Source organism: Carex rostrata, chromosome 27 (genome assembly GCF_964058835.1).
Source record: "Carex rostrata chromosome 27, lpCarRost1.2, whole genome shotgun sequence".
NCBI lineage: Eukaryota > Viridiplantae > Streptophyta > Magnoliopsida > Poales > Cyperaceae > Carex > Carex rostrata.
This window is the reverse complement of record NC_135944.1, coordinates 1195923-1209666: the sequence shown is the minus strand read 5'-3', so window position 1 is coordinate 1209666 and position 13744 is coordinate 1195923. Positions and strand designations below refer to the sequence as shown.

The 13744-nt window shown below is 34.0% G+C and overlaps 1 protein-coding gene and 1 pseudogene across 1 annotated transcript; one reads left to right on the top strand and one right to left on the bottom strand.

Moving 5' to 3' along the window:
• The first annotated feature begins 953 nt into the window (after nt 1-953).
• LOC144544799 (UDP-glycosyltransferase 87A2 pseudogene) lies at nt 954-4344 on the top strand (annotated as a pseudogene).
• Nucleotides 4345-6318: 1974 nt separating this feature from the next.
• LOC144545071 (VAN3-binding protein-like) lies at nt 6319-10942 on the bottom strand. Its single transcript, XM_078293626.1, has 7 exons — nt 10578-10942; nt 9705-9815; nt 8041-8437; nt 7674-7952; nt 7473-7522; nt 7331-7388; nt 6319-6967 (listed from the first exon to the last, which is right to left on the bottom strand). The coding sequence occupies exons 1-7, from the start codon at nt 10860-10862 to the stop codon at nt 6759-6761; spliced, it is 1389 nt and encodes a 462-aa protein (XP_078149752.1). The 5' UTR covers nt 10863-10942; the 3' UTR covers nt 6319-6758.
• Between the last annotated feature and the right edge of the window lie 2802 nt (nt 10943-13744).

The following is a 13744-nucleotide window of genomic DNA, read 5'->3' as shown; positions in this document are numbered from 1 at the left end:
CACATTTTGTTGTTTATTTCTTTTCCCACAAATTCACAATCTTGTCTCATATCTGGTCAGCCATCGCCGTGTATTGAAGCCTTTCTCTTAGAGATGCCTCCATTAATTATGCTACAGGTCTTGGCATCAGACCTAGGCATAACCACACCTCAGCTAAGGGAAGAAGAAGAGGATCAACTGCGATGGCGTTGGTCAATCTCTGGGACATATATATACTGCTTCTTCTATGTACAGATAGAGTCATGCAAGATTAAATGGAGGTTTGCATTCACATGTACTGTAACAAGAGGGATAATATAACAATTAATATATATACAAGATCAATGTATCTTTAAATTCTCTGTTTCTATCTTCTTCTATCAAAGTTAATATTTACTATATTCAATAGAGAGATATTATTAAATTGGATATGATTCTTGATTTTATTCGTTGCTAATATTTAATAGTATTAATTAAATCGAACTGACACCTCATTGCGAATAACAAAATAATAGCATGTAGAAGTAGCATTAGTTAAATCGAACTGAAATAACAATGATATATTGATGCTCCTTAATTAAACTCGATCTCAAGGTAGATAAATTCGCCCCTATCAATCACTAAAAAGTAAAACCCCACCTCTATTCCAAAGCAATGGCCTCTACCAGGACTAGCCCAGTACCGTTCCACATGGCGGCAATAGCATATCCCGGACATGGCCACATCAATGCGATGATGAATTTTTGCCGGCTCCTCTCTGAGTGTGGCGGTTTCCATATCTCATTCGTAGTCACCGAAGAATGGTGCTCCATTCTCTCCTCAGACCCATCTGCCCCGCCTTGTGTACAACTATGCACGATCCCGAACTGCAGAGGCAGAACCAGGAGGCCTTCATTTGATAAGTTTGAGGGGTGCCACATGAACATTAATTACTTCTTTGATGCACAGTAGATCCAGTAAGAAAATCAGATTTTATGGGGGTGCCTCAGTGCCTGGCCCCTACTCGCATCCCCTTGGTTCCGCCCCTGCCGAACTGCATCCCCTCTGAACGAGGCCGTGCAGCGGATATGAACGGATTCTTGGATGCCGTCCGAACTAAGATGGAGGAGCCATTTGAACAGTTGATAATGGAGCTACTGGAGACATCCGTGCAGGTTATTGTCAGTGACACGTACTTGTCTTGGGTTGTTGCAGTTGGAAACAGAAGAGGCATACCGGTTTGCTCCTTGTTTCCCATGGCGGCTTGCGTCTTACGTACTTTGGATAATTACCACATGCTGCCAGTACACGTGCCCACAACTGATTTGATAGCAGGTAAAAGAAATCAACTAATTAAGACTCAGTTTAATATATATATATCTATGTAGTTTCAATGGCACCTAGTGCCCTGATGTTTTTCTTTAGGGTGCCATATGCATGTTGTGCCAGAACATCTTAAAAAAAAAATGCGTGTCCTGCTGCGTTGTGGCATTTATTAATGAGACCGGACACAACATGACTAATGGCACGACACAAAAAGGATTAGCATATCCTTATTTAGACGTGCTTAATTAAAAATGTCTTCACATATTTTTTTTAATAATTATTAGTCCACTAATTATATGATCATCCATTTTCAGTCCCCACACTCATCTCGTGTCAACTTTCATAGATATAAGTATTTGAAATGTACTATATTAATGCTTTGATGCGTAACTTGTTATAATCATTTTTCTTCTAGTCCTTCAATTGTACTCACGTCATCCTCCCTCTAATGAAGTAGTGGGGACCCCCATATCCTCGCATCAACCTTCTCAAATCGTTCCAACGTCAACATTTTTCTAATAAAAATAGTTTACCTCTATATATACTTTAGTGAATAAGTATAAGTACTTGCAATATTTATATTAATACTTTCATACATCATCCAGTATCATATGTAAAAAATACTTGCACGACGAAGTAAAAATACTTGTGTAACGACGAGTCCGAAAACACGTCATTATAAATTTTATTTGAAAGAGAAAATTATGTCGAAGACGTTAATTGTTTTAAATTTGCATAATTCTTCACATATTGCTAGAAATATGGATGATATTGAACAAAGAAAAAAAAAAAAGCCACATCTAAAAATGTGTATGGCTTCCCATGTAGTTTGAGTGGTCACCCGCATGTATTTATGGTGCGGATATGTTTGAGAAATTTAGTTGGGGAAACAATTATTTATGTCAAAATTATTCACCTCATATTTATAAATTCTTCCGTCTATAGATATAAATACTTTTGTGCATATGCATTAATACTCTAGAAGAAAAAAAATCAGTGTTGAAATTTTTGCGGTCTCCTCAGTTAATTATGGTGTTATAATTTTACGGATACTGCTATCAGCTTATTTTCTTCTTTTAATAATTATTTGAAATGTTTCTCAAAATGTTTACAAAAAATATAGTTTATGGAGACACGGATATTTATGTGCATAAAATTGATTGTCAATACTCAATACGGATAACAAATATAATTTTCGACTATCTGTTTTTTTTAGAATTATTTATGTTTAGAGAAAATCTTTTGATTAAATGTAATGTTCTATTTGTGATTAAATTTTGTTAACAATATATATATTTGCAATGACATGTGAATTTTTTTTTTTGTTCACCATAATGATCGAGTATCCGAACATATTTGTATATTACTATATTATGTTATTATTATTTTCTAATGAAAAAAATAATTTATTAAAATAATATATTAATTTTGTTACAATATTTTTATTAAAAATGCGAATTATATCCGTATACAAATACAATTAATATCTGATTTGTATTTGTCTTCATTTAAGATCTGATCTGTATATGTATTTGTTTTGTATCTCATCTGTATCCGTATGCGAAACATATAAATAGTTACCATGATAGTTACCATAAGCAAAAAATTGAGTTCTTAATGTTGATTTAAGGGTAATTTTTTCTTTGAAACATAATTAGGGGTGTCAATGGCACCCTTTTATCCATTTACCCGATCCGTATTGTATCCGAAAACATGAATAAGGGTAAGATTTTTTTTCCATTAGCTAATCGGGTACGAGTAAGGGTAATTATTTTTTTCCGTTATCTTACTCGTTTTCATATAAGATAACTTTTAAAAATAAAATTATATATATAGATATATATTTGTATGAAGATGATACATGATAGAATAAAATTTTGTATTTTATTAAATTTTCATAATACAAATTAGTTGTATTCATTATTTTTTTTCTTATTTTGAAAAATATTTTATGGAAAGCACAAATCGAAATGTTAATGTCACTTTTTAATCTGTTTACCCGACCTGTACTGTATTTGAAAAGACGGATAAGAGTAAATATTTGTTTTCATTATCATAACGGGTACAGATATGAAAATATCTCCACCCGACCCGTATCGTACCCGTTGACACCCCTAAACATAATTAATGACTTTCATATTTCGTGTGATTGTTTGGTATATGTAAATAAGTTATTTTTGGTTGCAGAGTTTAATGATGAGCCATTGGAGCAATATATTCCCGGGCTACACCCTTTAAGTTATAGTGATCTTAATACAATGCATACAATGAAGCCATTGGCGAAGAAGATGCTTGAATCTTTCCCTTGGGTAAAGAAAGCACAATGCATCGTTTTCACCTCATTTTACCAGCTCGAATCAAACACAATTGACTTAATAAAGCAACAGTTTCCATGCCCCGTTTATCCAATCGGACCTTGTGTTCCATACTTACAATTAAATACTAGAACAAACCATGACCAAAACTACTACCTGACATGGCTTGACGAGCAACCGAAGAAGTCGGTATTATACATCTCGCTCGGTAGCTTCCTCGGTGTATCACAAACTCAGTTAGATGAACTTAATTGCCTATGGTTTGGTTACAAATCAGGTTAACAAATTTTGGGTGGCCCGGGATAATTCTACTAGGGTTCAAGAAATAGTTGGAAAAGATGGTTTGGTGGTGCCATGGTGTGAGCATCTAAAGGTGTTATGCCATCCTTCCATTGGAGGGTTTCTGACACACTGTGGCTGGAACTCTATACTTGAGGCAGTATATGCTGGTATACCGATGCTGACATTCCCCATTTGTTTCGACCAACATGCCAATAGCCGGCTTATAGTCGAGAAATGGAAGGTGGGTGTCAGCTTAAAGGGCAAAAGGGGAAAGAATGAAATTGTTCAGAAAGAGGAGATTGCAAAGGTTGTCAATGAATTCATGGATTTTAATGGAGATAAGAGCAAGGAGTTGAGAAAAGAGGCACTGAATTTCAAAGAGGTAGCACATAATGCAATACAAGTAGGAGGGTCTTCTTATAATAGCCTCACCAATTTCATTGAACACCTCTCCATTAATTAAATATCTAGATTTTGCTTTCAATATTAATTTTTCACTAATTATTAATTATCTGTTGGTTGTATAACTTTGCTTATATATCTTAATACCAATCTGGAACTTTTAAAAAAGAACCTTTAATTTGTTATTCATTAATTTTGGATTTATTTTTCATTTCTAATGTTATGAGCATATTTTTTGTTACTCATTAATCTTTGATTTCTTTCTGAAAGTATGGAGCTTGTTCTTTTTGTTAGAAATTATATGGGCCTGGTTCAGTTCTGTTTTGAGAATAACTTGAAAATTTCAAAAGAAAAGGAAGAAGAATATATTTTATAAAACTTGGTTGCTGTTTTTATCCTCTCAGAATAAAGAAACGGTGGTGTCAGTAAATTTTGAAAATTAGTGAGCTCTCCTGACTCCTGCACATGTAAATTATTGGGATTTTTTTTTTAAAGCAATGTTTTTTGTTGTTTAAGCCAATCAAATTAATAGAATTTTGAGTTCATACTTCCATCGCTCATGTCAAGAGTGAAACTTGAATAACGTCATAATTTAATTAATAACAGTACACGATACATTGGATTATGCTTTTGGATTTTCTTAATTAAATAGTTAATAACATGCAGCAGTCAAATGTTAATATTTTATACATCCAATTCTTCATCACTTCTTTTTAAAGTATCTTGCCACCTTAAAAGTTTTCAACTCTATCATGTATATATTTTATAACAGTAGTCAAATGTTCAAGAAATTATTCTAACAACTTATTAAAGATGAAATTATTAACCTTTTTTTTAGCTTTCTAATCTAACTTTTTTTATTTTATTTAATAGCATGCCCCAATTTTAAAATTTATCATTGCTTCTTTTGTTGAAGAGAGTATGATGGCCCACACAACATGCACATAAGCCCTGCTTTATTTTCGTGAAAAATAAAAATTATAGTATTATAATATAACCTACTCTAGGATAATTTCTTTTTCAGGACAATCCAAAGTACTCTGCTCAGAAATTCATGATAACTAATTAAAGGAAAGGGTATTTTATGTGTGTGTGTGTGTGTGTGTAGACTAATAGACAAAAAAAAATGACAAATACCAACTCCCATGTAAGTTGTTGATCCTTGGAAAAGTTCATATAATTTCAGCAATATAATAAACTACTTAATTAATTATTAACAGTACATGATTCATTTAATAAACATTGGGCCTTAATATCAATGAAGCCCAATTATGAATTCCAAAGAATTAAAGCCCAATTAAAGAGTTGTGTGAGAAGCACAAAATTTGAAAAAGATTTTAGGAAGTCTTACCTCCATCTTGGTATTATGGAGTATAGCTAATATAACATCAGTGTCATTTTAGTTTATATAACATCAATTCTAAAACCTATCAAATCGAGTTCAAATGGTGAATTTAAACCGTTCAAACTAATTTACTTTATGAGTGATGCGTTCACATGCAAACTTTTTATATTTTCGAGTTATTTTAGTATCAAATCAAGCGACAAAAAAATTAAAAAAATGAATGTATTAAAATTAACTTAAAAACTCACCATTTGACCGCTTGACTTGATACCAAATAAACTCAAAAACTTAACAACAGACAACTAATGAAGTAGATCGGTTTGAACGGTTTGGATTCACTATTTAAACTCGATTTGATAGATTTTGAAATTGGTGTTATATAGACTTAAATAACACTAATATTATATTAGCCATACTCGGTATTATGGTATACAACTACTACAAAATAAATAATTATAGTTTTATGTTCCATATTACATTCAGATCTAATCTGCAAAAGTGAGTTGTTAAAATTAAATCTAGTTCTTCTTCTTTCTTTCTTTTTTTGCTTTAGTGGGGCCAAGTTTTCTCCTTTCCTCAGTTAGCACAAGCAACAAGCAATGATGAGTGTGACTTAGAGACACATTTTCAGACTATGTAGACCCACATAAAATCATTTTTGCAGTCAAAGATTCTTGCCAACAAGATATATTTAGAACTTAACAAACAAACAAACAAATTTTATACATTCTACCTGATCTTCAAAATTACAAAAAACAGATAAGAAAAGTAAAAGCACCAAAAGTGCAAAAAGAAAAGGAAAAAAAAAAAAAGCAACTTAGTACCCACAAGTCCTCTCTTCACTCTCCCCCTTCACCCTTTCTCTTCTTACAACGAGAATATATATAGCTTAATTAGATGGAACCCACATACATCCTTTGCCAAAGCTCTTTAATTTATATATTCTTAAGTAGGACCCACAAATCATACATGACAAGGTAGTAATTCTGCACATATGTTACATACACCTAATTAAACTCTCAAAATTATCATGACATCCCTAGACAAAATAATCTAACCTAGTAACAAACAAACACCTCTGCCCCTTCCTATGTCATCATGTTTTTCTTTTTCTTTTCTTTTTTCAATGTTCAACCGATGCGCTTCCGTTCATTCACTATGGAGAGGAGACGACTGACGCCTTGGGTCCACATTTCATACTCACGAGAGCTTCTGCACTCGAATTCAATCACTCGGCGCTCAGCTGTTCTCAACCCAAAGTAGCGCCTTTGCTCACCTCCTTCAAGTAAATGCCGGCCTGGCCATGCTGACACGTCTTTACACACATCAACTATAACACCTGTAATCACAAAATTCTGTCATGGCTTGATCGTGACATTGTTATTTGAATTTCAAAAACTAGTACAAATTTGATTGCAACAGTTCAAGTTGTAGAATAGGTGCTACTTTCTTACAGATAGGTCAAAAGAATCACTATTGTTGGTTATAGTTGATCTGACAATTTGTTCAATCAGTTTATTAGAAAGTTAGGCAATACCTAAGTAGTTAGGGAAATGATGCAATTTGGTTGGAAATTTTTCATGCAAAGTTGTTAGAAAGATTTAAAAATTTTGACTAAATGAAAAGATCTTTGGTGAACCAATCAATGCAAATTAAGTACAAATTATTCAAAATATAGGTGAGAATTGTATATTTGACTTACTCTTTTTCTTTTTAGTTATAGTTCCTGCCACATGCTTGCTTTTCATCTTTAGCATCACCTGTTCAAAATTTGGTTTATCAAAATTTGAACTCAAAATTAAAACCAAAATACATACAAACATTTAAGTGGAACTTGATCATACCAGTCCCAATCGGTTGATGTAGACCGATACAACCTTCCAATGCAGAGCTCCTAAATTACCACAAAACAAACACACATCACAATTGGGTAAAAGATGATTTTCTACCTATCTTAAAAAAATAGTAAAAAAAAATTATAAAAAATGTAAAATTTGATCGAAAAGTACATTTTTATATAGAGATCATGAAAAATGACTTTCTACCTTTGCGGGTGCGTTTAAGGAGTTCGGTTCCCCGGGCTAACAGTTCCTGACTACAGAGACCAAGGAAATTCTCTTCCTCGAGAGGCAACTCGTCACTAAAACTACTCCCATTGCTTTCGGCTTCTTTCAATGCTTTGCTCAGGCGACGCTGCTGTTGTTGTTGCTTGTTGTGGTGGCCCCCACCTGGACCCACCACCCCTTTCTCTACTGGGATCACCGCCGCTATGTTCCACACCTCCTTCAATGCCCTTGCCTTAAGGGTCGCTGCTCCTCGTAGCGCTGAAATTAATTCAATTTTTTATTCACAAATGACCATTTTGCCCTTGCATTCAGCAAAAGATATACAAAATGCACATATATAATATACCAGTTGCAGCAGCAGCGGTAATAGTAGTAATATCTCCAGGGGTACGCACATTAACAGCAGAACCCACAACAGCTGCCAAGTGGTCCCGCTCAGCTCCCATGGCCTCAGCTGCCTCCACACACTGTGCGGCTACCAGTGTAGCTGCCGATGCAACCGCCATGTCAGTTCTCGCAGCCTTGTCATCTTTTCCTGAACCTGAAGCCGACGCTGCCGTAGCAGCCGCAACTGCAGCAACGGCCGCAGCAACAGCTGCCACGGAAACAGCCGCGTGTAGCTGTGCATTGTGGGCCCGGGTCTCCTCCTTTTTCCTTTCCTTCCGGTCTTTCAGCCACCTCCCCACGGTTTTGTTTGCGGCACGGTAGTTTTGTGGCTTTGGTGTGGCCCCCGCTCGGCAGTACTGAAATGTGGTTCCCACATTTTTTGTAATTAGTACCCATGCATTTTGCATGACCTCAACTGCTATAACTACTAGTACAAACGGCATGAATAGTACTCTTGTCGTTTTCATTAATTTTGGTGAGATATTATCAAGTTGTTGCCTCCATTATTAGGAATAGAAGTAGTTAGAAATTTAATGTAACACAATATAAAATAATTAAAATTTTATTGAGCTCATGGCCTATGTTATATTTTTATAAATTTTATTTAATTTTCAAGAGATGAGATAGAATGCATATTTAATTAACAATAATAACAAGGCTTTATAAACATGTTATATAAAATAAAGTGGAACAGAGAAGGCTGAAAAAGTAACTGTTACACAGTAACTAAAGGACAAAAGGGAGACACAAACTGAGGTCAAGTTACTTTCTTACAGAGGAGAGAGAGAGAGAGAGAGAGAGAGAGAGAGAGAGAGATCTTAGAGAGAGAAAAAAACCACATGAAGAAGAGACCAAAGAAGGGACAAGTTCAGAAGATGGAATCAAAGCTTCTTCCATGCCACGGCAAAAGACCAGAGCTTTGACAGAAGCGGTACAGTGATACTGGTACGGTAACCCAACAAATTGCAACAAAGCGGTGCTCAGAGAACCAAAAGACAAAAATAACCCAGAATATACAATAAAAAAAAGCACGGGAGGTCATAACCTACGATTACAATGCTACTTTACTTATTGACGGAAATACCCCTTTGACCATGACAGCACGGTAACCATGGTAAATTTTACATAATCATTAAATAGACCAGGTGTAGCACTTAAATGCGACATCTCTTTTGTTAGGACTTGAAGAAGAGGTCAATTCCTCTCCTAGGTGTAAACTTGGGGTATATTGCACATGTATGTACCATTTTGACATCTGTTTTAATGGAAGATATTGCACAGATAATAAAAAGGTCAAAAGGTGAAAACAGAGGGAAAAAAGGAAAACCCAGTTTGATAATTTTGACAAAGGATCCAAAAACGATTGATTGCTCGTGACTTGTGTGTAAACTGAAAAGAGGATCAATCATAGAATTCCACAAATTCTAAAAAAGAGTTGCAAAAAATAGGAAATGGGTTCAAATGTGTGAGGCGAAAGAAAGAACGAAGCTTGTCAGAAGTGTCTCATGGGTAGGAGAGAAAGCAAACAGAATAAGGATAAAAAAAGTAAAAAAAAAAAGTAAAAGAGACAATGTAAAAAGGAGAAAAGTGAAAAGAGAGAGAGAGAGAGAGAGAGAAGATCACCTTGAGATCGTCAATTTCAGAAGGAGAAACGGGAGGACTGTCAGTGAGAGATCCACCGTTCAATGGCCCACTGCTGTGCGACAGCCGTCCAGATGTCAGCGGCGATACCTCCTTTTTATATTAAAAAAAAGTAACACAATCCACCAATTAGTCCCTTAAATTACCAAAATTACATTTCCACATTTGCAATACTAATGTAAAACCAAGGGGTAAAGATTTTAACAGAGACGTTTTCGCTTTATGCAGCGCACGGACCATAGAATCAAAACAGCGCTGCATGTGGTTAGTAAGCTGCATGAAGCTATAAATACTCTGTTAATATCTTGACCCAAAAATTACATTGGTAATTGAAATTACCATTTAGTCCCTTAAATTACCAAAATTACATTTCTGCATTTGCAATATTAATGTAAAAAAGGGTAAGGATTTTAACAGAGCAGTTTACGACTAATACAGCGCACGGACTATAGAATCAAAACTGCGCTGCATATGGTTAGTACGCTGCATGAAGTACAAACTGTTCTGTTAATATCTCTCCCAGAAAAGGTCATTAAGAACAGTAACTAACAATTACTGTTACCGTTCGCAAGGTGGTTCACTAATTAGTCCCTTAAATTACCAAAATTACATTTCCACATTGACAATAAAGAACTAGTAACTAGCAATTACTGTTATCATTAGCAGGGTGAATTCAGAACAAATAGAGAAAATTTGTCATACGAAACAATTTTATGATTCCAGGCTAATAGAGACAAAGCAATTCCCAGGAAAGATAGCGCCTCTAAGACAAAACCCACAATTTGTTTGTTTGTAATTTCGCATAAATCCAAAACAGAAACAAACAGCTAACATAAATTCGAATAAATTACTAACCGATTGGGACATGATGCGTTCCATGACAAGTTGAGAGGTGGTGGAAGAGGCGAAGGAGAAGGTGTTTCCGGCGATGGCCGGAGAATCCTCGACTTCACCAGCAGGATCCTCAGCTTGTGGTGGTAAGTCGAGGTGAGGAAGATTTGGGTTGTTAGCTTGAGAGTTAGAAAGTGTCTTGGAAACCTCTAAAGCTGAGGCGCTCCATGAACGGGAAAGGAACTCCATTGGATCCTTGATCTCAGTGGTGGTGGGTCGCCATGGGAAAACATCTCTCGCCTCCTCCATTTTGAGTGAGAGAGAGTGTGTGTGTAAGAAGTTGGGTTTTGTTTGGATGGGTTTAATGAAGAGATTTATAAGAAGAGAGAGAGAGAGAGAGAGAGAGAGAGAGATGTTGTGTTTCTATTTCTATTGATCTCTGTCTTATTGGGTGTGTGTTGGCCTACAACGACGCTGCTGTCTCACTCTAGCTTACTTTCACTGTGACTTTTCTCATCTCCAGTTCATTGATAACCGTACCCTCCAGTGGTGGTGCTAACAATTAGCAAGGGAGAGGTTAAAAGTATATTTATTATGGCCTTAAGAATTTCATAACCGTCTGATTTCAATTTATAGGCTTTCCCTGACTGTTAATAAGATTTGCAAACGAATCGAACCAAAATAAACTTAATCCAGTTCGAGTTCTAATTCGAACTAATTTCAAATTGAATTGGTTCGAAATTAAAGCAGGATTTCGAACTGAAAAGAAGAATTCGAGTTTGATTCGGTGTAATTCAAACCAGTTTTGAACTGAATTGATTCAAACTTGAAGCAGGATTTAAAACTAAAATGAATATTTTAATTATTTATGAATCGAGCCGGAGTCAATTCGAGTTCGATTCAAATCAATTTTGAACTGAACTGGGTTTGATTCATTTCAGAATCGAGTTGATTTGATTCATCTCAAACCAAATATTTTTTTCGAATTGAACTCAATTGAATCACCAAGTTACGAGCTTTTGTACATCTTTATACAATCAATTTTGATCAGCTCACATTGATTACAGGAGTTTATATTTTATACCAATTTTGGTCTTTTCTTTTTCTTTTGGTATTTTTTATTCTGAAATTTGTTACTGGAGAAAGAAAAGACAAGGGACGATCATGTATTATTCGTGTGCGTTGTGTACTAAATGTATTTGCTACCAGATTTTTATTGCAGATATGTGTGTGTATATATATATATATATATATATGAATATGCTAGCATGTTATGCATAGCATAAAGCTTCTCCATGCAACGTCTTGGATTTTGATTTTTCAAAATTATAACGGTCGATCCGAACCGTTCATCTTGTTCTCCATATTAATATGTATTTGGAGACTACATTTTACATTTTTTTGGAATTTTTTTACTATTTCTTTAGATTTATTGAAAATCGCTGTTTTTTTATGGTCCAGATTTGCTAAAAACAGCGATTTTCAATAAATCTAAAGAAATAGTAAAACAATTCCAAAAAATGTAAAATTTGGTCCCCAAACACATATTAGTATGGAGAACAAGATGAACGGTTCGGATCGACCGTTAAGATTTTGAAAAGTCAAAATTCAAGCCGTTGCACGGAGGGGCTCTATGCTATGCATAACATGCTAGCATATTCATATATATATATATATATATATATATATATATATATATATATATAATTATAATATATATATATATAGAGAGAGAGAGAGATGGGCTACGGTGAGTTGCGAAGTAAAGCAACTATTTTACTTCACGCTTATATTTTGCGATTTTTAAGTTCAAAACGTCGATCCGAACCGTTCATCTTGTTCTCCATATTGAAATGTGCTTGGAGACCAAATTTTACATTTTTTGGAATTTGTTTACTATTTATTAAGCAATTTTGAAAGTCGCTGATCCGATGGTCCATAAAATTTTACTGTTTTTTACTGTTCACAGCAAAACAGCAATTTTAAAAAATGCTTAATAAATAGTAAAAAATTTCCAAAAAATGTAAAATTTGGTCTCCAAGCACATTTCGATATGGATTAAACATCTAACGGTCCGGATCGGTCGTTTGGACTTTCAAAATAAAAATACGGCGTGAAGTAGAAACGCGTTTTACTTCGCAACTCACCGTAGCCCACCTCATATATATATATATTTTTTTTATTTTATTTTATTTTTTTTGCAGGTAGGGGCGATCATAATTTACAAGAACGCGTAAATTATGAACTATATTTTTTTATGTCACGTACTTAAAATAAAAAAAACTATGATATTTAATATGTTATTGAAAATTTAGATTCAATTATTGTTGTCGGTTAAATATGCATATGTAATTTGATATAATTGTATAAATTATTTATTGTTATTAACTCAATTATAGAGAAGTGCATCGTTAAATAACTGTTACTCATCTTTATAACTGACTTTGTCTTGTCTTTATTTGTTTTTGTTAGCAACGTAGATTGGCAGGACGACAGATGAATGCGAAAGTGTTGTTCAATCACATCGCATGCTTAACTCAGCCGTCGGAGTGTGACAATTGTTGGATAATTATTTTGTTAAAATACTTAATTAAGTTTTTTTAATCCGTCTCAAAAATACTCTTTAAAAATACAGAATTATGATAATAACACTGGTTAGAGGTGGACAGTACATTGTAAAGTGATAGTAAAAGAGAAATGAGACTAAGACCTTCCTATAAAATAAAATTTTGTAATTTCATTATAATTTGTAATTTTTGCTTATAATAAAAAAATTTACCTCTCTTATAAAAAAAATTGTACTAGACTCAATTAAAAAATTTAGCTCTCAACTTAAGTTTCGAATTGCTCCAAGTACAAACTCTGAAACTCATAATTGCCATTAAAAGGTCTCTAGTGTCATTAATACAACTTTGTATAAGTAAAATAAATGAGCATATATAATATGAAAATATATGAGAAACATTAAAACCAACTGTTATTTGTCCCCATAGCCGACATTTTTATTTTTTCCCCATTAAAAAATTATTTTAATAATAATAACCAAAGTTTAGCAAAAGTTTTAAAAATACCCCATCCGTGGAAATTTTCCACGGGCTGAAATTTTAATTCCCGTTTTTTTTTTTTATAAAACAGAAATTTGTTTTTATTTTTTATTTTTTGTATTGAAATATTAGAAATGTTGGATATAT

Bases quoted from the DNA above. Each gene is read 5' to 3' on its own strand.
- LOC144545071 (XM_078293626.1), bottom strand. From the start codon at position 10,862: ATGGAGGAGGCGAGAGATGTTTTCCCATGGCGACCCACCACCACTGAG. The intron at 9,816-10,577 runs GTTAGTAATTTA...TAATATAAAAAG, and splicing joins AACGCATCATGTCCCAATCG to GAGGTATCGCCGCTGACATC. The intron at 8,438-9,704 runs GTGATCTTCTCT...ACCACATTTCAG, and splicing joins CTGAAATTGACGATCTCAAG to TACTGCCGAGCGGGGGCCAC.